Raw genomic sequence first — 25,358 nt, forward strand, 5'->3', positions numbered from 1 at the left:
TTGGTTATCAGAATTAAATATGTATATCCATAGCAGCGAAGGGAGTTAAGTACCTCCTTTCCTCTTCCATTACCTAACCTAAACCTCGCCCAGGTAATACTCACCTGGGGCCCTTGAACTGCCCCGTGGGAAAGTAGCGTTAGTCAATACTCGTGCCCGCAGCAAGGTTATGTTGCCGTGCCTCAGAGGTGGGTTGTGATGGCGTGCTGACTAACCCATGAACCCCTCATCTGCATTATTTAGACAAAAAAAAAAAAAAAAAAAAAAAAGAGAGAGAGAGAGAGAGAGAGAGAGAGAGAGCGGACCAAAACGTTTGCTGAATTTGGATGTTAGCGATGTTTTGTCATATGTTTCGGCCTGTCTGCCAATTGTTTGTATCAAGAAATCCGCGTTGTTACTTTCCTTTAATGAATAACTCATGTAATATACAACCATCGAAATAGGACATGCAGTGCAGTATTACAAAGCTCACCATCATGTTTCAGAACGTCATGGACTGCGGGCATTACGGATAATTTTTTCTTACCACTTACAAAAATTACACCCAAATACTGATGTTTCAATATATATATATATATATATATATATATATATATATATATATATATGTGTGTGTGTGTGTGTGTGTGTGTGTGTGTGTGTGTGTGTGTGTGTGTGAATGTTAATTTTTTTCTTTGAACAATTATTGGCACTACTATGAAATAAAGACACGTTACGTAACTGTGCAGTCAACATAACAAAAGGATTACCGAGAACTTTTACTTTGACGTGTTGGAATCGTGATAAGGTAAAACAGTCATTAGACTGGATTTCACACGTTATTTAAAGACAATCGTAATTCAGTTCCTTTTGTCTTGGGAGGCCAAAGAATTGCATTCGTAATAGATTTTACGATAAATTTTATCAAAATCGTGACATTAAATTATTAAATAACACCGGATCATACTTAAATTATTGATAAAATTATTCTTCATTATCAGTATCATTTTTTTCCAAGTTTTTATGTAACTCCTCGAGGCCAACTGTCTTCCTTAATGTCAATAAATGCGTCAGGAGATAGGAAAGATAAAATTTGAATGACGCTTTCGGAAATGAGAGATTAATCAGTTACAACATTATTACCTCCGCCAAGGAGGTTACCGATATGTTTTTGCCGGCGTTGGTTTGTCTGTCTGTTTGTCAGTTAACTGGATTACTCAGATAGTTGTGAACGGATTTTACTGCATTTTTTGTTGGGAGGTAGGGGTGTGGCCCAAGGAACAATCCATTAGATCTGGGTGGTGATCCGGATCATCATCCGGATCCAGGATTTTTTTGTTTGTTTGTCCACACGATATCTCCAAAAGTTCTCGTTGAATTTCAATGAAATTTTGTGGAAGGGTTGTCATTGGCCAAGAAAGAATTGATTAAATTTTGGGGCGGATCCGGATCCGGATCCTGCATTGGCATTGGCGGAGGTATGCGCTCTGTGAGTGCTTTCTAGTTATAACGGTATTCATTCTCGGTTCCATTCAGTTTTGCTCCAGATCCTAATAGGAATTAAATACTTGTCAGGTAATAGTAATGACAGTTATAGCTGATGGAATAACGTATCTGCTGGCTCTTTGAGTATTGATCTGTGCCCGTATTCACATCAGATTAGGAACCATTCTAATACCTTTTCCTTTGATGTACATTTTGCACATTATATCTTAACATTCACTTGTGCAATATGCCATTTATAACCGTGTGACCTTTTGAATCAAGTGAATGGTGTATTCTGCTGATTTATTCTTACTAGCATCAAACCATTCCATTCATTGTAGGGGAGACGGTTTGCAGTGAAAGGATCAATGAAAACTCTATCCATCATAGTATGGGCAGCCTTTCCTGATATGAATAATATAATCTTGAGGTAGCATTACTAAAATTTTCGAAAGACGTCATTGCAGTGAAGAAACTTAGTGGGTTAGTGTTGAGGTGAAGTAGGAGGGATGAATCTAACCCTTCTGGAGTGGCGGTATTCTGTTGTGAAGTTTATTTTTGACCGGCCACAGTTGCTGTATATGTATACGGGAGTGTGTGTTTCTGCAGAGAGAGAGAGAGAGAGGATAGGGGAGTTCGAGAATGTTGTGGGGGTTGTGTTGTAGGGGAGACTATATCATTATGTTTTATTACCTTGCTGGTTCGGTTGGAATGGTGATATCTTATTAATTGCATTTGAGAACCTTGCGTCTTCATAGTAACTGGTTTTTGAATGCCCACTTGAGAGAGAGAGAAAGAGGTAAATATTCTCTCTCTCTCTCTCTCTCTCTCTCTCACTCACACACACACACACACACACACACACACACACACACACACACACACACACACACACACACACACACACACACACACACACACACACACACACACACACACACACACACACACACACACACACACACACACACACACATTGATAATTACAGGTAGAAACCTGACTAAGATTGTGACAATTTATGTTTACTTTCCCTCTCATGTGGATCAGCGTGTGTGTGTGTGTGTGTGTGTGTGTGTGTGTGAGGGGGGGAGGGATATTGTTGTTTTGATAGCGTCATGATGATGGTTTCCACAGATTCGTCTTCTCCAGAGCTGCTTTTGTTACTATCATTACTCTCTCTCTCTCTCTCTCTCTCTCTCTCTCTCTCTCTCTCTCTCTCTCTCTCTCTCTCTCTCTCTCTCTCTCTCTCTCTCTCTCTCTCTCATCAGCTCATTCATCCCTTTTTTTCTTTTTCTTCTCATTTTTTCTTCCAGTAATTCGGCACACCATCTTCCTCTTCATCATTTTTTTCCTTACCCGTCAAGGTTCTCTCCATCCCACTCGCTTTCTCTCCGCCTTTCCGTCTCTTGGTATGGAGGGAGATGAAGTGGAGGATTTGGGGTCCTGTTACGCCCTTTCTCTCACTTGACACACTACACTTGGCTCCCTCCCGCAGGCAAGGTTACGCCACGACACCGCACTGTGGAAAGGAGAGAGAGAGAGAGAGAAACGGGGGGGGGAGGAGGGTTGGTATAATAAATGCAGAGATGGTATAGGGAATGGGAGATGGATGAGAGAGATAAATGGCTCGAGAATGGAATGGGAAATATGACTTTTTTTTTTTTTATGGTTCGAGCTAGAGGGAGGGGAATTTAAAAATTTACGAGAGGTTTGTAGAAAGTTCACCTGAAATCCAACTGAATGCTTATTAGTTAGCTGAGGAGCAGAATGAAATTAGTCAGTTAACCACATTGATTACTAGGATTTGTTTCAACCATACCAGCTTATATGTGTTTGATCTGAGTGTAATAAATAAGTGTTCATGACAGGGAACACTTGAATGATATATTGAACTTCAGACATGTGGAATAACCTGTCTTAATTGTTTTTTTATCTCTTTAATTATAATGACGTCTTGAGCAGGACTGGTTAACTTTGTGCGCCTTAGAACACAGGGAATAAAGGGTTGAATTGCTCTCGAGATAATACTGTTTGACAAAGCTGCAACAGAATGAAGACTCGCTAAAACTGTGTTTATTGTGTAGGTACAATAGTTACGACCTGACATTGACCCTCTTCTTCAGTTATGACACAAAGCCGTAATAGTCTGTCCGGTCGTTACGGTGTGTGGCCTCGTATCCATAACACACAGTAAAAAACAGATTACCGTACAATATATTTACGTCTTCAGGACATTGTTGCCATCCATTATCCATCACAGTTTGCTCTACATGGTTTAACACAACCACACTGGCAGTAATCATAAGGAGCCAGGGGGTAGGCTACTGGCCACTGATCAGACGTGCTTGGTGGCTTCACTCTTTCTTCTCTGTACATTTTTTTTTTTCTATACCATGTCTTCTGTGGCATTTACCTTGTTATGTTTATCAGTATTAGTAGTACTGACAAAATAGGAACCTCTCTCTCTCTTTGAGGGTGGTGAGGAAAGGGGAGAAAAGGGTGGGATGGGTAGGGAGGGAAGAGTTCGGGAAGGGATGAAACTTTTCTAAGGAACGAGAGGATTGATGAAGGGGAGTGAGAGAGGAATGAGAGGAGGATGAGGAGAGGTGCAGGCATGGGGAGAAAAAAGAAAAAAGTCTGAGAGGAGAATAGGGAGGGGGAGGTAGAAAGGGGAGAGAGGGGAAGGGAGATAGTATGAGGGGGATAGATCATAGACAAATGAAGCTTGTGAGGGGAGGATAGTGAAGGGGAGGCAGAGGGGGAGAAATAAGGGCTAGATCATAAATAGAAAAGAGGAGAAGGTGGCGTGGTGGGTGAAAGTAGACAGTGAGATGAGAGCGAGGGAGAAGTACGAGTATAGGGGAGATGGGGAGTAAAGTTACGAGTATAGGGGAGATGGGGAGTAAAGTTATGAGCATCCTAAAACCTTTGATGGCTAAAGAGAGGAGGATAGGAGGAGGGAGATAGGGTGAGGGGTGGAAAAGACAAAGGACGAGGCTAGGGAAGGGGAGAAAACCGGTTTGAGGAAAGGGGGAGATATCGAGGGGGGATGAGGAGACTGTGAGAGGAGAATTAAAGACTGGGAAGAAGATGCTGCAAAGGTGGAACATATAGGGAGAGCTAGAATTTGAGGGGAAGGATGAGGAGTGTTTGAAAGGAGGGGCGATATCGGGGAGGAGAGGGAGGGGGAGGAGGGGAGATGGAGAGAGTGGCAAAGAAAGGAGGGTAGGGAGGGGAGGGAAGGAGCCAGTGAGGGAAGGCTTAGCAAGGGGGAGGTGAAAACGTAGGAGGCAAGGGAGAGAGAGAAAGAAGGGGTGGTGCAAAGGAGAAGACTGAGGAGATTCGGGTTGTGGGGATGGAGATAGGAGAGGGAGGAGGGAGGAGGGAGGAGAAGAAAGGTTAAGGTAGAGGGGAAGAAGGAGGTGTGAGGGGGTGGTGATTTGGAAGGGGAGATTTAGGGAGAGGAAGGAGGGGAGAAAGGTTAAGAAATGAGAGAAGGAGAAGAAGGGGGAGATTCATGGAGTATACTGAAGGAGAGAAGGATGGAGAGATAAGGAGGGGAGAAAGGTGGTAGTGAGAGTATGATGGGGAGGGGGAAATCAACGGAGAAGGGGGTGATACGTGGAGGGGGAGGTACAGGTGGAGGAGACGGAGAAGGGAGGGATGAAGGGGGTAAAAGGGGTGTTGCGGTGAGAAGCATTCAACCCGCACTCTCTCCAGTCAGTCGGTTTGTTGTTGTCTTAGTGAACGCACGTCTCTCGGACCACAGTGCACCGGTGAGTCAGGGGGACATAGCCAAAGAGTTGGGGGGGTATGAGTGAGGAAGAAATTTTTATTCCCTTCCACCCACCGTGCAAAGTTTTATTTAAATAAATTCTATCCTGAAAGTATGCTGTGCTACTCTGGGATGTATCGAGAATTCTTTTAGTATACAGTACCGTGTGTATATATATATATATATATATATATATATATATATATATATCAATTTCTCCCCTCCATGTACATGTAAATGTGTCAAAAAATGTATTGGATTTACTTCAGCTTGGAAATTATAACAGGTGGACTGTATTTGGCGTTACTCGAGAGCATATCAGGAAATTTTTGGCAAGGAAGGGGGAGTATTAACCCATTTCCCCTTCCATTTCGAGACTGCCTTGGAAGGGTGTTCTCGGTTTTCATTCCCGATAGAACGACAGGTGGAGGGAGGTTAGTGTTAGGTGAAGGCATATCAGTATTAGGACATTTCTGGAGAGGAAAGGAGAGGAGAGAGTAGTTGTGAAGAGGAAGGTATATTTCCCTCTCTTTCCTCCCCTCCTCACCCACCTTCATGTAGTGGTGTACTCAGTTTTCTTCCCCCAGAAGTGCGACAGGTGGAGGGGGTTGGTGTTACGTGAAGGCACATGGGGAGAAAGTTGGCGAGTTATTGCGCGCGATGGTCGACGTATTGGCCGTCTAAAAATATCGTCATGGCGTCTTTGTAGGTTTCTCCCTCTCCATTAAACCATTCGGTCTGATGATTCTTAATGAAGCTGACTGAGATTGCCTAGTGTTAGAAAGAAAAAAGTAAAGACAACGTCCTAGAGTTGTTGTTGTAGTTCGGGTTCATCCCAGTGAAAACTCTGGACTGCAGGCTGAAGCTGCCGTCTTCTTGCAGTCCATCCTCCTCCTGTAGGGGGATTGGGAAGGAGCTGAGGGGCGTTTGTATACCCAGGGAGTAGAGTCGCCTACTAACATCGGTAGTACAACGTGAAGCAACCCCGTCCTTGGGTCGTTTCTGTTGTTGATCAGCCCCGGTCTCTCTGGAGGAAAAAAGATCATCAGTTACAGGCAAGCAATCACCTTTGCAGAACCGTCCCGTACAATAAACCTATGTTCCCTTGCGCTTGACAGCACCTCGCAACAGAGAGGCGCGGGGAAAAGTGTGGAGGTTTGGTTCCTGGATGAAGGCCGCATTTGCGTCACTCCACTCAGTTATAGCAGGGACTCCGTAGCAGACTCGACTTCACCCCGTTGTCTAGTAGAATGATTTAACTATTATCTAGCCTCATCAGCCTAAGCGTGTCTTAACTGAGCTGCTTTATATCGGCTGGTGGTAGTCATTCTAAAAGACACCAACACCACCATCGTTGTTGTCGTCGTCCAAACCTCTTTTTCCCACCAATAGATGAGGTGAGGTTGGGTCCAGAGAGTAAGAAAAAACCCGATGGAAGGAGAAACTAACCAAAAGCCAGTCCAGTTGAACGGGTCACATTTTCATTCACTGACCATTTACGACCCTAGAATCCTGACCATGCCACAGGCATAAAATTTCTTTGAAGTGCTATGAATATTGATTGTGTCAGCCGCACCACTGTAACCAGTTTCCCCACGTAACCTTGTATTACCAAAAAACTAAAGCAAAAACTCTTCCTTTCAAGCCAGGGTCATGCACGAACGCGACTTAATCGTTTGCACAGATATCTAAGCTTGTGATTGGTCCATCCGGCAGGTGCTTTACTTTCAACCCAGGTTTGTGGCTGCACGTATGAGCTGCGGAATTCCTTGTGTTGTGGTTTTTGATTTCGTGTTTCGTAGTGTTGTAAGAGGGTTATTAGTGGAAGTTTATTGACATTGTTTTCATTTTTCGTTATGGATTAAAAAGAGCGTGAGTGATGAGTCATCGAAAGTGTACCTCTTTGTAGCTGGACACATAATGGCCCGTGTGCGCTTCCTTTCTACTTTTCTGAATCCCGCATAAACGATTCAGATTTATTGGAATAGTTAGGATGATGGTGATGGTGGTGGTGATATTATTCAAAGGAGAGATAGGCCATTGTTCTGTCACTGTATTATAGTTGTTATGTGCGATACCACTAACACTAATTCCTGACCCCATCATTACGAGTGGTCTCTCCATGAGAGAGAGAGAGAGAGAGAGAGAGAGAGAGATTTTTTAACGGTGGCGTAAGTCAGACTCGACAATATATTATGGTTTAAAAATAACGTTTTAACCTAAAACTCTTTGGCTGAAGCAAGAATAAAATAATAATCACGTGTGAGGAAGGTAATAGACATACCGATTCATCGTCATCGTCCCAGCCCAAGAGTTGGTGGAGCAGATAACCGCGCAGACAGACACTCCGAAACATGAGGAAGACTCGTCACCTTCAGCATCATCATCGTCGTTGTTCCATCTCATCCCATGTCATCCCTCCCAGTTCTTAAATCCCACCAAAGAGGTGGAGAGAGGTATACAAACGCACAGACACATACCGAGACATCAGGAAAGTTAATCATCCCGATCATGATTCCTCACCCAAGAGATGGGTTCAGGTAGATTACCGCGCAGACATACAGTAATATCAAGAGAGAATCATTACATAGATGTAATTTCTTCGATCCCAAAGGTAAACTGTACTTTTAAAAGGTTGTTCATAGTCTGGCTTTATTATTTTGTAGCCTAGGACGCTTAAAAGGACTAGTATCTTAACTGTACACAAAGCCTCTCAAGTACAAAGGCACTTGTAGACCGTCCGTGAAGCGTCCCGTTATGTGCACTGTTGTCAGGGGCTGCTGCTGCTGCTGCTGCTGGTTGTGTTCGGTGGTGCAGCTCGTAATGTGAGGCGCGGAGGTTTTAAGGGCCTTCAGTGATCAGGTTGTTGTGTTTGCAGTTGTTAGCTTAATATCTGTTCTACGATAACATCTATACGAAGTTTATTTCTGCTGCTCCCAGACAATTTTATTCCCTTTTTAGAGCCCTGGCTGTATTGTACGTATGTGCCCTGGGGCCATATCAGAAAGACACACGAACAAATAATATAGTGTAACACGCCAAGTGATCTAAGAAAAGAGTTCATACATGTGCACTTATTGTCAAGCCGCTCCTGCTGCTTGTGTTTACTTCGTGACCGCTGGTAGTTTGATGTTGAAGGGAGGAGCTGAGTTTTAGAGGACAAGCAATGATAAGAGTGGCTATTTTTGTAGTGTTTGTAGAGAGCAGTAATTGATAGGAGCAGTATATAACCCCTTCAGCCCGAGGACTTTATTTGTATTCTGTTCATGCGACCGCCAAGTTATAAGAAACTTTTCACACTGGAGGAGTTAGTTAAATACAGCTTTCATTAATTCCATAAATTTCTCTTGGGCTGAGTAAAATATTTCGCGGGTAGCTGGAATATACAGAGACGTCATCGTTGTAAAGCAATTAAGGATGGCAGTGTTTGTTGTGGTTGTAGTGCTTGTGTTTGTGTTTATCGATTGGTGGTGTTTGTTGTTTAACTTTATAGTGATGGTGTTAGTAGAGTGATAGTGTATGTGTTCGTAAATGGTAGCGTTGGTTGTTTGTAGAATGGCTGTGGTTACTGTGTTTGCAGACGACGAGCAGTGATGGTCATTGTGTGTAGTCAGTGAGAGAGGATAGTGTTTGGAAACTCCCTGTACTGTTGTTTGCAGATGATACTGTGTTGTTGAGTGAAGACGAAGGGGAGCTGCAAGGCTTGGTGGATGAGTTTGGGAGAGTGTGTAAGAAACGGAATCTAAAGGTGAATGTAGGGAAGGGTAAAGTGATGGTCTTTGAGAGAGGTGAAGTCAGTGAATGTACAGCGAGGTTGGATGGTGAGGAATTGGAAAATGTGAGTACGTTTAATTACTTGGGTAGTGTGATGAGTAAGGATGGAGGTTTGGAGGGTGAAGTGCTTGAAAGGGTACAGCAGGGAAGAAAGGTTGCTGGTTCTTTGAAAGCAGTGATAAGAAACAGGGAAGTGAGCATGGAAGTGAAAAAATTACTACATGACAGTATTGTGATACCAACTCTAACGTATGGAAGTGAAGCTTGGACGTTGTTGGAAGGACGTAAGTCAAGAGTGAGAGCAGTGGAAATGAGTTATTTAAGAGGAGCCTGTGGAGTCACATGAAGAGACAGGCTGACGAATGAGGATATAAAGGAGCGTTGTGGTGTGGATGTGGATGTGATAGGAGACGTTATGAGGAACACACTGAGGTGGTTTGGCCATGTGGAGAGGATGGAGGGTGAAAGACTGACGAAGAGAGTGTATGTGAGTGAGGTGGAGGGGGGAAGAGGGAGGGGGAGGCCGAGGATGAGATGGAGGGATGGGGTGGAGAGGTATATGAGAGAGGGGGGTGTGAGTTGGGAGCAGGGCAGTGAAATGGCGGGGGACGGCGACTTGGAGGCGATTTGTTTGTGGCCACCCCAAACGGGATTGAGGCGTCTGGCAGTAGATAGATAGATAGACAGTGTACGTATTTCGTCAGCTTGAGAGATTCTGCAGCATCTCTTCCTAACCAGTGTATTGTGGAGCTACAGCACGTCAGTATATTCTTGTAAGATAATCCTGCAAGCCGTGTCAGTATTTAAAAGGTACATAGAATATTCAAAGTGCATGAAGGTATTAAGACACAAATAGCTAGGGAAGAGGTGCTGGAGAATCTGCTTAACACCGTAACGACATATCGCTACATTCGCCGGGTGTAGGACGAAAATTAATATACAAAGAGGTCCGTCCTAATCGTTTGACTATGGCGTGAATACAGTAACCAGAGTCCAGGTCCTAGACGTTCATTGTACTGAAAGTGGTTAGTAGTGTAAAGCGTTGGATTGGCAAAGTGCATTTCATCGTCGTAACCGCTGAGAAAGAGATGGAAAGGTGGAGTAAGACTTCAAGGTTAGAGAACGAGAACACAGATTGTGCAGCAAGAAGTGAATCCGGAGTATTTGTGGGGAACATATCTATTTTCATAATTACGATATGTCTCCCTTAAGCTGAATAAAATCGCCTGACAACAGAATGAATAATAAAAGGCGTTATCGTACTGAAAAGGACTAAAGAGTGGGATTCTGAGAGTGCATATCGTGGTGGTAACTGCTGACAGATGGCAGATGGAATGGGATTGAAAGTTAGGAAACAAGACCACCGATTCCTGGAGACTTGGAGGGTGCTACAAGTATTGATCCCCGGAGGGTGAGGTGAGGCAAGGTGGTGGTTTGTGGTCGTAGTGGTAGAGGAGCAGGAGCAGTTGGAGACGGTGTGATAGTAATTAGTCACATGGATGGGGGAAGAGGGAAGTGCAGGTAGAGGGCAGGGATGGTTTTGGTGGTATCTGTGGAGAGGTAGAATATCGAAAGCAACATATTTTGAGAGGGTGATATTGGTATTGAACTAGAAGCATAACGAAACAAAAGCAAAATATGAAGCGGGGGTGGTAGTGTTGGTGTCGGAGAAGCAAAATATCGAAAGCAAAAGCTGTGGTTTGTTTTTATTATGAAACACGAACTTTTTTTTTTCTTTTTTTTTTTTTTTAACTCGGTCCTATTGTCTGGTGTGTGGCAAGGCCTAATGTTTGTGGTTGCCTGCTGCGACTCTTACGAGCAGTTGGCCAAATACCGATATTATTTTAAACTTTAAGTTTAAACGGAGTATAACCGTCCTTCAAGCACACACCTTAACATGTCTCGGCCCGTATTCTCGTCGGTTAAAGCACCCTAACACCTTTTCCAAAGTGACTTATTTTGATTTTTACGTTTTGTTGTCGTCTTCCGTGTTACATAAATCTTTCTAAGAGCGCCATACTTTGCATAGGTAATGTGCTAAAGGATGTTAACCAGTCATCTCCTAAAATAAATCTCAAAGGAACAGGCGCTAGGGAGTCACCCTAACTGACAAGAATACTGGTCATTATATAGACATGCTGTCAGTCACGCATAGACAAGGAACTCAATCAGGTACACAATCATAGTCAATGTTGAGATGAATACACACGTACATTAATAGGGTTAGAGGATAAATGATGATGATGAGGGTGATGGAAGAGGAACATGATATACACTAATGGGATGGGAAGGGCAGGAGGGACGATGAAGAACAAGAGAACGCTGTTATTATCGCCATCTGGCAGGTTGGCAGAATGTCATTCATGGCTGCAGGCAAAAGATGCAGGAAACACGGCAGATAGATTCAAGAAGACAAAGGTGGGAAGAGCAGGGCAGAGAGAGAGAGAGAGGCGGAGGGGGGGGGGTATAGGGAGAGAGACTGTGCGTGGAAGATTGGGGGCAAAGATGTGAAGAAAGAACACGGCATAGATCGAAGTGGGAACAGGAGACAAAGCCAAGATACACAGACAAGGACGAGGGGGTTGGGGGATCCGTGAGAGCAAGAGTGGCAAGACAGGAGGAGGAGGACTTCCGTGGGAAACAAGGATTAAAAGACGGATGAGAGAGAGAGCAAAGATAAGAAGGAATGGAGTCTGAAAGAAGAAACAGCCGATGAGAAATAGATAGACCAGAAAGAAAGAAGACATGACGGAAGCAATAAAGCAAACAACAGAAGGAAGAAAACACAGATAGGAATATAGCAACAACGAAAAACACGATGAATGGATACAACTCAAAAGGAAGAGGTGATGAAAATATATGAATAATATGCGTAAATGAGGAAACAGAAAAATAAAAAAAACGAGGAAAATAGTAGGCAAATGGAAACGGAGAGCTGAGATGAAAAATGAAGCTTCACAAATATCCACGACTCCAAAGAAGTGAGGTAATGGCAGAAGTAATGAGATAAAATCAGATAGTTAATAGAATGTAGCCACAGAAAACAGTGATAGTAAAATGGCCAATATTCTAAGGAAATAATAAATGGAATTAAGCAGTATAGAAACTAATGAAAGAGTACCGGTATTACACAAAACTGGAAAGGAGTTGCCTTGAAGAAGATGATTATGAGATAAAGACCAGAAGACAAAGGAAGATGGAAAAGAAATTGAAATGGATTGATAAATCGTGACATCAGAAAGATCTGTGAAGAATGAGAGAGAGAGAGAAAGAGAGAGAGAGAGAGAATGATAGTGATACATTCCACATGTCAAAGGGAGGTGAAAAAATTATTACTTCCTAAAGTTCAAGGAAGATTGGATTGAGATATATCAGTGGAAGTTCAGAAATTCGGGCAAAACATGATTAAACTCTTCACTGTGAAATATTCCTGGTAAGTTGAATGATGATAAAAGAGTAAGATGAAAATTATTACCTTAAACGAGGATAGATCTTGCAGTAGACGAATTTGGATTAATAAACGGTATGAAATGAAGGTTTCTCAGGATAAATTAGGAGAGAGAGAGAGAGAGAGAGAGTTAACCTGATTCTCTCCATTTTGGCGCGTGGAACAATTAGACCGTTGGAATATTCCCAGAGTTTCCTCCCTCATGTCGTTTTAGAGTGTAGGCGGCGGTTGTGTAAGAGAGAGAGAGAGAGGGAGGGAGGGAGTGATTTTTGTTTCAATATGTAGGAGATTGAGGGAGAGATAGTTATGGCTGTATGAAGTGTGTGTGTGTGTGTGTGTGTGTGTGTGTGTGTGTGAGAGAGAGAGAGAGAGAGAGAGAGAGATGAATGTGAAGAACATGATGTTATATACAGTAGATTTACTTGTTTTCCGAAGTTTCTGTAAACTTGAATGCTGGGAGATAGTATTATTTCATTTGTCACTGGGCTGAAGGAAATCCTCTAAAATTAGTTTAAATATAATACAAGCTTCATACAACTGGGAAAAAAAATTGAAGGCCATTTTTAGACCTTTTGTTTTCATGTTTCTTTAACCTAAATATACCGGGTAATCATCACCGGAGTTGTTGTTGTTGGCCCCAGGTTCATCTGAAGTGTGAACCTGATGGACTGCCCGTGGCCCTGCTCTGCAGATCACTGTCCTCCTTTCGGAGGAGAGGGAAATAATTGAGGGACGTTTTTATAACCGGGCAATGAAACCGCCGAGTCATATCACTGTCACCAGATGAAGGGGTCCCTAAAGCACCGTTCACTGCAGTAAAATAAAAACTTCGTATTTAGTAGCGAAAGGATAAATTACACGTCACTGTGATTATAATACCTAGACACCCAGTGCAGATGGTTCGTTTGGGGTAAAGAAAACATTAGAATTCCAGTTTATTAATTCCTTTATTTGAAGTATGAATTTTTAACATTCTTGTTAACTCTGGACGATTTTAAATAGATTTGGAGGCCATCTTAATATTGAAGGGGTTAATGAAGGTTATCTCGAATCTCTAAAAATCTAACTTAAGGTGAAAAATATCGTTAGAAGAGAGAAGTAAAGTAAATGTTAAACAAATTGGAGGCTCACGTAATTGAAGAGTTGGATAGTTATTTAGACAGTATAATTTGACGTTTGAAGAGCAGCATAGTTATTTAGACAGTACGATTGACGTCTGAAGAATTGGATAGTTATTTAGACAGTATGATTGACGTTTGAAGAGTTGCATAGTTATTTAGACAGTATTGTTTGACGTTTTAGAGGTCAGTCCTAAAGATAAATGAAATCATCCGGCTGTAGAAAGAGTGAAGACAAGGACACATGTCTTGAAAAGGTTAATATTTCCTTAATCCTGAACTCATGTTAATTTAGCTGAACTGAGACCGAAATCAGCAAGTTATTAAAGGTACAGATATTGCTGCTGGTTACCTGTTGCTATACCTTGATTGATGAATTCAGCTCTTACATCCTTTTGACATGATTACGTGTGTGTGTGTGTGTGTGTGTGTGTGTGTGTGTGTGTGTGTGTGTGTGTGTTTTGCAAAAGTGTGAGTGGATGTGGTTAGATGTGGCTGAGTGTGACTGGATAAGGTGTGTCCAGGTATGATTTGTGTGTGTGTGTGTGTGTGTGTGTGTGTGTGTGTTGCAAAATTGTGAGTGGATGTGCTTAGATGTGGCTGAGTGTGATTGGAGTTATAAGGTGTGTTCAGGTATGATTAGTGGTGTGTGTGTGTGTGTGTGTGTGTGTGTGTGTGTGTGTGTGTGTGTGTGTGTGTGTGTGTGTGTGTGTGTTGGCCGCGGCGAGCACTGGTGTGTGTCGAGGGATCACAGGTGGTGTAGCCAGGGGAGAAGAAAGCGCTCCAAAGAGGGTGGTGGTAGGCTTGGAGGCTCTGTGTGGCTGCCCCACTGCCTCTCTCACTCTTCACATACTAACTGACTCTTTCTAAATGTAGTCTCTGTGGATGTCCAACTGTTGACTTTGTACCTGGCTCAATGACGAGACTGATTAGTTTAATGTGATATACCTGAAGATTAGCTTTTTGCCGTTGTTTTATCTTTGGATGTGAATTTTTTTTTTTGTATTAGTAGTTCTTCTCTTAGTTACTAGAGAACTCCTTCAATCAGATCTACTCGACGGAGGTAGCCAGTCGACGCTACCTGGTCGGTCCGTGGTTGTGTGACTGTTGAACACTGTGAAATTATGTGTAGTGCTTTGTGGGGTGCAGATTTAGATAATATATGTCCCGTCAAAAATGTTGTGTTTGTGCGAGAGAAAGGGTGCATGATGTAAACAGCGCACTAAATCTGGATTGAGTTCGCAGTGATTGACTGGTAAGACTGTTTCTGAGTTGTCTGTTGCAAAGGGTTGTTGATCGCAGCAGGTTACTTTGTAAGTTTGTACATACCAATTGGTTTCGTATTATCTTTAGTTCCTCTGTGCTCTTGTATACTGAATGTGATATTCAGAGCGTATCATGACTTTGACTAACCTGGTTGTGTAGATAACTAAATGGCACAGAGACTACCTTCTGTGGAGACTAAGTGAGCAACTGAATGATAAAGATGACTGGCTAATTGATAAGAGTGAGAGGTTGGCTAACAGAGCAACTGACTGATGGCGTGAGAGACTGGCGAACTGGGTGAATGGCTGATCGGTTGTGTTATTTATTGCCTTGCATAACCAGCGAAACAGAAAGGATGTGAACTCAACAGAAGTCTCTTTGCTTGTTTGTGCTTTAAAATCTGAAACACAGGGCAAAGAGATTTTTTAACACTAAGCCTTGTATCAGTGCCAATATATTGTTAAGATCATGAATAAAATATGACATCAACCCTATTTTTAGTTACTCATCATTACCAGATATTACATATAGAAAAATATCGTTCCTGTCTATTGTTATTGAATAGGGGGGTAACTATTTTGGAATCTAACTTGGTAGGCTGTAGGACTGGCTGACTGGAAGGGTATGTGACTACGTGGGTATGGCTGCCTGGATTTTTGCTGGATTGAATTATGATTGAATGGAGCTGTGACCAAGCTTCGTCGGTTTAAGGTGGCGGATAATTGAATGTTCATGTGTTTTTAGCCATTTCAGTACAGTGACGTCTTAAGTCAGTTTCTTGCTACCTCCATACTACTTTATTCACCTTAGAGGATACCTCTGGTAATGAATGTTGATAAGAAACTCCTATCTGATTAAAACGAAAGAAGTGGCTGTGACTGGGTGTTTCTGACTGCGTGGGTCCTGGCCGACGTGCTGACTGGCACATGAAGTGATCCAGTTAGTAACTAGTTTTAGTGTTCCTGATCAGGATTTTACACATGTGTGGAGTTCAGCGAAGTTGGCCGAGAATTTGCTAGCAGTTAGTTCTTCCTTTTATTGAATAAATGAGATGGTAAAATCTGTTAGGACAGAGTCACAATTTCCGAAGCCAGGATGAGACGCGAGTTAAAAACAGACATTTTAAATTCAGTTTTCGGCCCTCACATGTTTGTGAAGAAGCACTGGCACTCACTTATTCACCCGCGCAAGCACATGTATGTATGTAGGTCGTGTTTTTCCTCCTTTTCATGGACGTAATATGGCAACAGCAGCATAAATCATGTATATGCGTAGCAGATGTGTGCGGGCTCTTTTGTGCATTACAGAATTCGCCTGCTTTGAGGCGCGCTTCTTGTGTTTGAATTCAACCTCCCCCCAATGCTTTAGAAGGGAATAAGGTTTGGAATGACTGATGATGATACTGTTGGTTCAGTTTCTCATTATGTTCTACTACACCCAGTGGTGTTGCCAGGTTTTCACAGATGAGAGGGCCAAGATGGACCAAACCTCAATCTGGAGGGGCTCACTGCAGCACAGTGTGCACACACAGAATTAACTGAAATTTCTGGTGGTTGGGGGAGGGGACGCCCCCCCCCCCCACCTTAGGCAGGAATAATGATTTTTTAGTTGAGGAGGAGGAGGAGGCGTACTTGGAGTGAGACCAACAGATGGAAATGTCGCTCTGCGAGCGACACATACGTAAAATGGTCTGAGAAAAACAGTCGCCGATAGATGATGGACAGAGGGTGAAAAAACTGGGAGAGAGAAATTCCCAGTGATGTGAGAGAGAGAGAGAGAGAGAGAGAGAGAGAGAGAGAGGGAGAGAGAGAGAGAGAGAGAGAGAGAGAGGGAGAGAGAGAGAGAGAGAGGCCGCCACTGACCACGAGAAAAGGGGGCGGGGAAAGTTTGTGTGTGTGTGTGTGTGTGTGTGTGTAAGAGAGAGAGAGAGGGGGGGGGGGAGATTGTGCGTCCTCATGCGTGTGTGTCGAGATACTTCCAAAGCTTTGATAACATCTACTACTTTCTTTGCAATAAAAACCAAGTTATTACATAGTTTATCCGTACAGTGTGCCACATAATCGTAGCAACAGACATCCGGTAAATAAAAATAATAGAGAGAGAGGTCGAAGAAGAGAAACTGACGAGGAGAGTGGAGGAGGGGGTTGGTTACGGACAAGGTGAACGGGTGATGAGTTGGTAACAGAGAGCTGCAGTGATGCCAGAACTCATGTGGCAAAAACTTTTAGCTCTTTTTATCACTGTGGTTCTCTCTCTCTCTCTCTCTCTCTCTCTCTCTCTCTCTCTCTCTCTCTCTCTCTCGTCTAGCATTTTTTTCAACGTAGTGTGTGCCTTTTCCATAACAGCGAATATTGTTATCTTCTTTAGGTTGTTGTTCTGTTTTTGCTATCCTTATAGTTCAACAAATTTGAGTTGTTCGTCTGTTTTGCTATCCTTTTCTTATATTTCTGCAACCAGTGACGTACGGTCCTTTCTTTTTTTTTTTTTTTATGGTGCCTCCATAGCTTGTCTTTATCAGTTTAATTCCTGTCTGCTTTATCAGTTTAATTCTTGTCTGATGTTAACACAATCTTTGTCAATATTCAATAATGATAGATGCACATTGCCATCAGAAGATTAAGAAGCTATACTATACAAAATGTATCGTTAAGGATGAGGTCCTAGAATGTATCTTTAGGTCAGAAGTTTACGACTCAGCATTTTTCTGTTAATTCACTAAAGCCCTCATGATCCACTCGTAGGTGAATAATTTCATCTTTCGTTTGCTTGAACAGTATATCTAGAGTATTTCTAACCATGAGATGGTTAAGATTAAGGCCGGAACATCTAGCCAGAATTCTACATGTTAAGTTATCCCTTCAAGTCCAGACATTCACTCCCCCCCCCATACACACACACACTACCTACAGAAATTGTTGGTGTACTGTGGGTTCGATGGCATCCGGAAGTACTTTGCCATGCGGAGGCAGGTGCCTGTTAATACCTGATTAAACTAAAACTTGTACGACCATTCCTTATGTATTCCACATGCTACAGGTGGTAGGCAATTTGGCAGTCGTGTACCAGCTGGGCCGGCAAAGTGTGCAAGAATTGAACCAAATTTCCCCTTTTATTTCGTTTCTTGTGTCATAAAATTTAACACATTTTGAACCGATATTTTGTGGAGCTAGTGTACCTCCCCTACATAATGACGACAGCCTATAGTGATGGTGGTGTTGAGGAGAGGTGAAGGTGGGTTTAGGCCGCGTTGCAACAGTTCCGATAATCACCACTTGTGCAAGATGGCGCCCCGTTTGCAGGATGCTCTTGTATAACTGAAGGGCGGATGACGATTGCTTGAATGGTGGTTGAGGAGGGGAGGGGGATGCCTGGTTATGCATGCGGTAGTAGTGGTTGTTGTTGTTGCTGCTGCTGCTGTTGTTGTTGTTTACACGTCATTCTTTGCATAACTTGAAAAGCAGAAGGTGATAGCTTGGTTGCCGATGGGGGTGGAGGGTCGTGTAAATTAATGGAGGTAAATATGTGTGACCTTTAGGAGGAGGAAGAGGAGGAGGAGGATAAATGAAGTGGAAGACTGCAGGCCAGTATTGTTGAATGAAGAACAGATGGTGAATATTTGTATTAAAGTACGAGAAGTTGGAAATAGTAGGCTTAGTAGTAGTAGTAGTAATATGAAGTCCACTTCTGTTAAACTGAGGAGCAAATTGTTGATGGACATGATATTGATACAAAGAAATACAAAGGACACAGGCCTGAACAAACTTACTGTTTTCATCTTGGCCGCATGTGATAGAGTAGCCTGCATTTCGTGACCGGGGTAGTGTTTTGTAAGTAGTGGTAGTAATAGTTGTAGCCCCAGGTTCATCTGAAATGTGAACCCGGTGCACTGCAGGCTGAAGTTCCCCTCCTTCTGCTGCACACCCATTCTCCACTTCGGGGGATAGGGAAGGAGCTGAGGGACGTATGTATAACCAGGCAGGTGAATAGATCATTTATATCGGTGCCACTGTGTGAAGGCGTCCCTCTTCAGCACCGTTTGGTGGGTAGAATAAGGTAACAGACCAAAAAGCTCCCTCTTCCCACCAATCCCTCGCGTGGCTGAAGATGGTGTAGCAGAAGCCAACAGAAAAAGAGAGAGAGAGAGAAAAAAAAAAATTATACGTTGACGGATATGGTTTTCTGTTTTGCCTACAAAAAGTGGAAGAAAGACAGGAGCATATTTTGAGGAAATTGCAGTGAAGGAGAGGGAGGAAAAATAAGGGAAGAGTGAAGGAAATGGGATAAGGTAATGGTAGAGAGGGGAGGGGGGAGCGTGGAGAAGAGTGATGGAGGGAGAGATGAATGTAAAAAAGAATAGAGATAACGGAAGGATGGTTGGGTTGCGTGATGGAATGTGAAGAAGACGATGAGAGAAGAAGTGGAAGAGGAAGTACAAGTGGAGGAAAGTGATGGGAGAGTGAACATGCATAGAGTAGTGGCAGAGTGGAGAGAGGTAACGGAAGAAGAGAGGAGATGAATAGGAAAGATGAAAGTGAGAGAAAGGGGAAAACGAGAATTATAGTTGAAGAGTGGATAAGGTTTGGAGAGAAGTGGAAAAAAATGGAGATTATGATGAGCTGAAATAGTGGAACAGTATATAAGATGTTGAGGGGAAATGGTGGAAAACCGTAGGAGAAATGCTGAAGGTAGAGGAGACGGCGACGAGAAATATTATGTAGGAAAGGGAGTGAAAACGGGGGAAGAAGGAAGCAAAATTGGAAGGGGTCAGGGAGAGCGGGGAAAAAAGACAAAGTATAGTAGTTGAAAAGTCAAGAAGAGTGATATAAGTATCGAAGTGAAGGAATGGTAAGAGTAGAAAGATAAATTGCAGGCTACGTACAGGTGAAAGTGACGGAAAATTGAAGAAAAAAAAACTTGATAGGAGAGAAGTGGTTGGCAATCCAGTGATAGGACGGATCAAGTACCGGCGAACGGGTTGTGAGGTGGGAGGTGAGGTGGGTGGCGGGAGGACAAGGACAGGAGAAACTGTGTATGATCTCACCGACGAAACAGGAAACCATTTGGTAGAACAAGATTTCGATAATGGTTCAAACAATAGAGACTTTTTCATACACATATATTTTATCCATACACTGCGATTTTCAACCTGCTATTTCATTTTCACAATACAAAGGTGGAAATATGTGCATGGAACAAGATTTCGTTGAGATGCAGACGGTGGAGAGTGTTTTCTCTTGTACCTTTCTGCGATATTCAGACCTACGTGTGTCATTCTTACATTGGAAATACGATAAGAGGTGCATAGGATTTCGACAAAAGTTTAGACAATCAGGACCTTCTCATATTTTGGTGATTTGGAAACCGTGTGTGAAAAATTGCTATTCACCGTTCTCCCTAGCATTCAGAGGATGTTGGGTTGACTCTGATTCTGTGAAGAGAGTGTGAGATGAGTTGCCCATAAAAACACATTCACTGCCATGCACAAGCACACACATAACTATACGGTAACGCATTGATATCAGCGAGAGAGAAGCAAGGCTAATCATCATGTTTAGTGGCATTTAGAGGGTGGTGACTGATCAAGACTCTAGCAAAAGTACGGTAGATTTTCATGCTTCTGTCCATGGACTTTGAAAAAAAAAAAAAAAAAAAAAAAAATAGCTCCGTGAATCTCCAGCAACGAACAGTAATGGCATTGATCTGTGGCCAAATATAGTCTTCAGTGGCGGTTGTAGCCGATTCGCGGGACTAGCTATGGTTCATGGCGACAAGATTTTTGTTGCCGAGTAGTATCAGTTAGTCCCGGAACTCTGTTAGGGACAGCCCCACTCTCCTACACAAACACTCATTCAGTCACAGGGTAACTCATTTGTCTCATAATCGTGTGAGGGACAAGGCTACTCACTGGCCAGCCTCAATAGCATTCAGAGGACAGCCAGAATTTGCCACTCTTATGTCGCTGCTTTCCATGTGGGGAGGGGGTTGTGGAGGTGGGATTGGAGTTAGGACTGGAATCAAGAAACTGGAAATCCCACTGTCGTGGTGGGTGGTATGATGGTAAACGGGAGGGGGAAGGGGTGAAGGGGTACTGCACAAGGGTGAGTGAAAAGACCAGGAACTTTGAGGAATGTCGAGGGGAATTGGATATATAACAGTGATTAGGCAGTTGTAGTATAAACACGGATGAGAAACATAAAATTTATGTATGGGAAATGGATTTGAATAGGGGAAAATGGCAAATTAGTGGATGAAAGATGAGTCTTTAAGAAGGAAGGAAAACTTGGAATAATAATAGTTACCTGTGAATGAAGGATAGTAATTTCCAGCGAACAGGAAGGAAAGGTTAAAAAAAAAAAAAAAAAGGAAGTTTGGGAGAGGAAAGGGCGAGAATAAGGAAGGATTGCGAGAATAGAAAGAATAAAATATGTGAATGGAGGGAGATCTGTCGATGGAAGGGGCGGGAGAAGGAGGAGGGGAGAGACAGAAGAGGTAGAGGATGGTAGAAGGAGAAGAAAAAGGGGAGAGGAAGGAAGGGAGGAGAAGGGAAAAGCGAGGGAGGCACAACAGCCAGAGGAAAAGAGCAGAAGAAAAGGAGGGATGGGCGGGGAAGAGTGGGCGTGGGAAACAATCACTAGGGATAAGAAAATAGGAAAGAGGAGGGGAGAGGGAATGGGGACTGGGAAAATTAGAAAGGGATTAGAGCAAGAGGGGCAGAACGGATTGATTAACTGGATTTCATTAAAACAGGCTTTACTAATCTTCCACTAGACCCACCGATATGTCACAAAAGCATCCCGCAAATACCATTTCATCCATCCAGATAAAGATGGCACTAGCTTGTATTCAGTATGGACGATGAATGTTAGTACCAGTGTGGTTACATAGAAAGGTATGTGGCGCCAAGGACCCGTGGACCATACTGAACGAGTTGTGAAGCCTTTGCCCGTGTCGGACACAGATAAAAATGATAGAGGATAGAAGGAAGGAGGAAAGGAAGAAGAAGAGAGAAAGGAGGGAGGTAAAACAAACTCTCTGAGAAGGGAAGAGGAGAGGGGAGGGGAGAGGAGGATATGGAGGTGAGTGGGGGACTGGGAGCGAGGAGAGAGGAGAAAAAGGCATGGCAAGGATTGAAATGGGAGAGGGGATTAAGACAGTTACTGTAAGAGGATAGAAGCCAAGGGGGCGAGGGGGGAAGAGTGGAGAGAAGTTGAGAGGGAGAGAAGAAGAGAAGGGGAATGGGAAGGAAGGAGAAATGAGGGAGACGCAGGACAAGTAAAGGATAGAAGGAAGGAGGGGGGAGGGGGAGGGAAGGGGAGAGGGGTTAAACCAGTCCTTGGCCACCTTGACACCGCCCACTGTATGCAGGAGTAACGGGCCGCCATCTCACTCCCTCCCCTCCCCTCCGCTCCCCTCCCCTCCCCTCCCCTCCCCTCCCCTCTTTTAACATCTCCTTCCATCCCCACTCCTCTTTTATCTTCGCCTTTTCTCCCCACTCCCCTCTTATCTTCGGCATCCCTCCCCACTCCCCTTTTTTCATCGCCTTTCCTCCTCATCTGGCTTTATGCTGCTCCTCCCCTCCCCTGTCATCTACCTTCCCCTCGCATCCACCTCTACCCCTCTTCATTCCTCCACACCTCTTGACACTCCTCACCCGTCTTTTGTCTTGCTTTCTCACCCCTCCTCCCCTTCCCCCCTCTTCTTTCCCTTTTTTTTTTTTTTTTCCTTCACCTTCCTATTCTTTCCCCTCCAGCCGTCTCCACTCCCCTCGCCACCTACCTGCCCTAGCGTCTTCCGTTCTTCCCTCCTCTTCTTATTCCTCTGCTGTCAATTCTTCATCTTTCTCCCCTTCTCTCCTACCTCCTCCTTCCTTTCTGTCTCTCCCCCCTTGCCCTTCCGCTGCCCTCTTACATGTTCTCTCCAAGTCTTGTCATTAACCCTTTTATCCCCTGGTTTCACACTCTCCTTCTTTCAGTATTTTTTTCTCATCTCTTACCCCCAACATCTTTCCCTCTCCATTTCCCCAGTCCACTCTGCCTCTCTTCTCCTCCCCCCCCCCTCTGTCTCTCTCTCTCTCTCTCTCTCTCTCTCTCTCTCTCCCATTTCCCAATTCCCCTCTTACTTTCTTATCTTCCCACGCCTCTTACGCGTCCTCCTTCCTGACTCTTCCTTTTCTTTCGTTCTCCTCCTGCACATTTTTTCTCATCTTCATTTTTCCCCCTCGCCTTCCCTTTTTTCCATTCTCTGCCTTCCCCTTTTCCCTCCCCTTCACCCTTTCTTCCTTTCAGCCTCCCTACCCTTCTAATCCCTGTCATTCTCTGTTCCCCGTCTCCCTCCCTTCTCTTGCTCTCTCCTTGCCCCTTTCCATTCTTTTCCTTCATCCTCGATCTCTTTCCCTTTCCCTCATCCTCCATCTCCTTCACCTTTTCCTCTCTTCCTACCTTTCTCCCTAATTTGTCTGTTTCCTTCTTCCTCTAATTCGAAATTTCCCTCTCCCTTTCCCCTCTACCCACGCCACCTACACACACGCTTTGCCAACTCTCCCTTTCACGCCATATTCTGAGAGACAAGTGACACCCAGAAGGTTTATTTGTTTCATTGAGGCGGCTTTCATGATGGAACACAGCCAAAAGGAACCGAGTTTCGTTTTGAGTGTGTGATATAGTGATGCTGACCGAAAAAAGAAAGAGGGGGGGAGGGTTGGATGAGTTTTGTCACTTCTGAGATGACTGATTGTGCTCAAAATTTTGTTGTGTGTATGTATGTATTGTAGCGGCAGGCTTGCACACGCCTGACATCGGCGGGCAGCTCTGCCATGCACATTGAACGTGTGTGTTTGGGATTTTGAAGGGCTTTTCATCCTAGGAGCTGAGGAACACCACCTACTGTCACTGGAGTAATGGTCCTTCCCCACTTACTGTTTCACGCATGTTTATAGGTGTGAGAGGCTTTTATGAAGAGCATAGTGAGAAGTGCATGTGGAAAATGAGACGGAACCCGTGTTTTATAAATTGTAATTATTATGCAGGTTATATTGTTAACACTAGGTTATGATGGTCTGCTCGTTAAAGCATCCCGGTTAGAGAGTTGTCCCTGCCATATGCTGTGTTGGAATCCATAGAGGTGAGTTGAGGCTTTTGCGATCGTATAATACCACCAGGGGAAGTGATCTGGTAATTACTCGTAAGTTTACTGCTATATGGTAGCCTAGCCTCAGGTCCCAAGACGTCGAAGTGGGTAGTATGGAAGTAGCTGTTACTACCGTTGTTCTTTTTTATGCTAATGGTTATGTGAGTATCTATGGTTATGTAAATTTTTATATTGTGGTATAGCAGTGTGTTATGTAAGTTACAATGGTTTTATGTTGTGTTTCAGATGAGGCAGTTACTCATAGCGGCCGGGCTCCTGGCTGCTCTCACCCACGGCCGTAAGTACCTGCTCTCGCTAATTTGTGTTCTGTCATATGTACTCTGTTTTGCTCCCACTGTGCTCTCCCTCCCCTTTAGGATCATTCTTTTACAGATCTTATTTTCGTTCACTTGTGCACGTACTTGCTCAAGCTCTTACTTATAATCTCGTCGTACTTAAAATTCTGGTATCTTATGCTATAAATGGGACTTTTTTTCACACGTACTCTGGCATATTTTGTGTTCTCACCAGTACTAGCATTCACTCTCTTAGTAGCATTGTCAGATCCCAGAAACTCTGGATGTGAGCCATGGCTCTGGATTGTACACTAACTTGGGTTGTTCTCCAGTATTAGTAATTTCCTGTTTCTAGGCGGACGACGACGACGGCGGCGGTGATGATGATGCAACTCGCGTCTATGGAAACTTACACACGACCAAAGTTCAGAACCTGTCATTAGTGGTCTTTCACCATCACTTTCTCTCCACTTCTTTTACTGTACGTGAGGTGTGTGAAAAGTACTCTCGGCATGACAAGAAGGGATAATGTAGAGGTTTGCGGATGATTGCCCTTTATTTGTTTATATTTTGTACCATGGTCACTTGCACACACTTAGACCTGGAATTTTTTTTTTCATTGTTAAGGTCAACTCAATTAAACATAGAATTGTGGCTGTATCGAAAGCACCACGCTCATAGTGAATGTAATATATTTTTATACAGAAACCATTTTTTTTTTTTTTTTTTTTTTTTTTATCATTATTTCCTTTTAAATCAAAGGCATTACTTAGGTGTGGCGCATCATATAGTGCTACTCTGAAGGTCCTATCTTCCTCCATGACCGTGAATACTTTGCAATAAAAAAAAAAATACTAATAATGCTGACAGGGATACATGTGTGAAGCTCAGTCTTTACCCTCGCAGCATGTCAGACCTTATCTCATTCGCTTGGATAATGGTGATAATGGTTAGCTTTCTAAGGAGTACAGATTTCCTTAAGTTGGAAAATAGTTTCTCGTTGTCCTGAATAAATTAGCTTGACACCTGAACTCATACTATCGATCGTAACCCTTTTTTTTTTTTTTTCCATTGTCTGGCTGACAACGTT

At 43.4% G+C, this 25,358-nt stretch overlaps 1 protein-coding gene across 1 annotated transcript in view; it reads left to right on the forward strand.

Moving 5' to 3' along the window:
* The window catches only part of Cht6 (Chitinase 6), a 204,870-nt gene that overhangs the window by 33,654 nt on the left and 145,858 nt on the right, over positions 1–25,358 (forward strand). The window contains exon 2 of the mRNA XM_080267986.1: positions 24,219–24,270. Within this exon, the coding sequence (XP_080124112.1) occupies positions 24,219–24,270 (52 nt within the window). The remainder of the gene's footprint in view (positions 1–24,218; positions 24,271–25,358) is intronic.

This window comes from Coenobita brevimanus, chromosome 26, assembly GCF_032717465.1.
Source record: "Coenobita brevimanus isolate Jiangsu-jjx chromosome 26, ASM3271746v2, whole genome shotgun sequence".
Taxonomy (NCBI): Eukaryota; Metazoa; Arthropoda; class Malacostraca; order Decapoda; family Coenobitidae; genus Coenobita; species Coenobita brevimanus.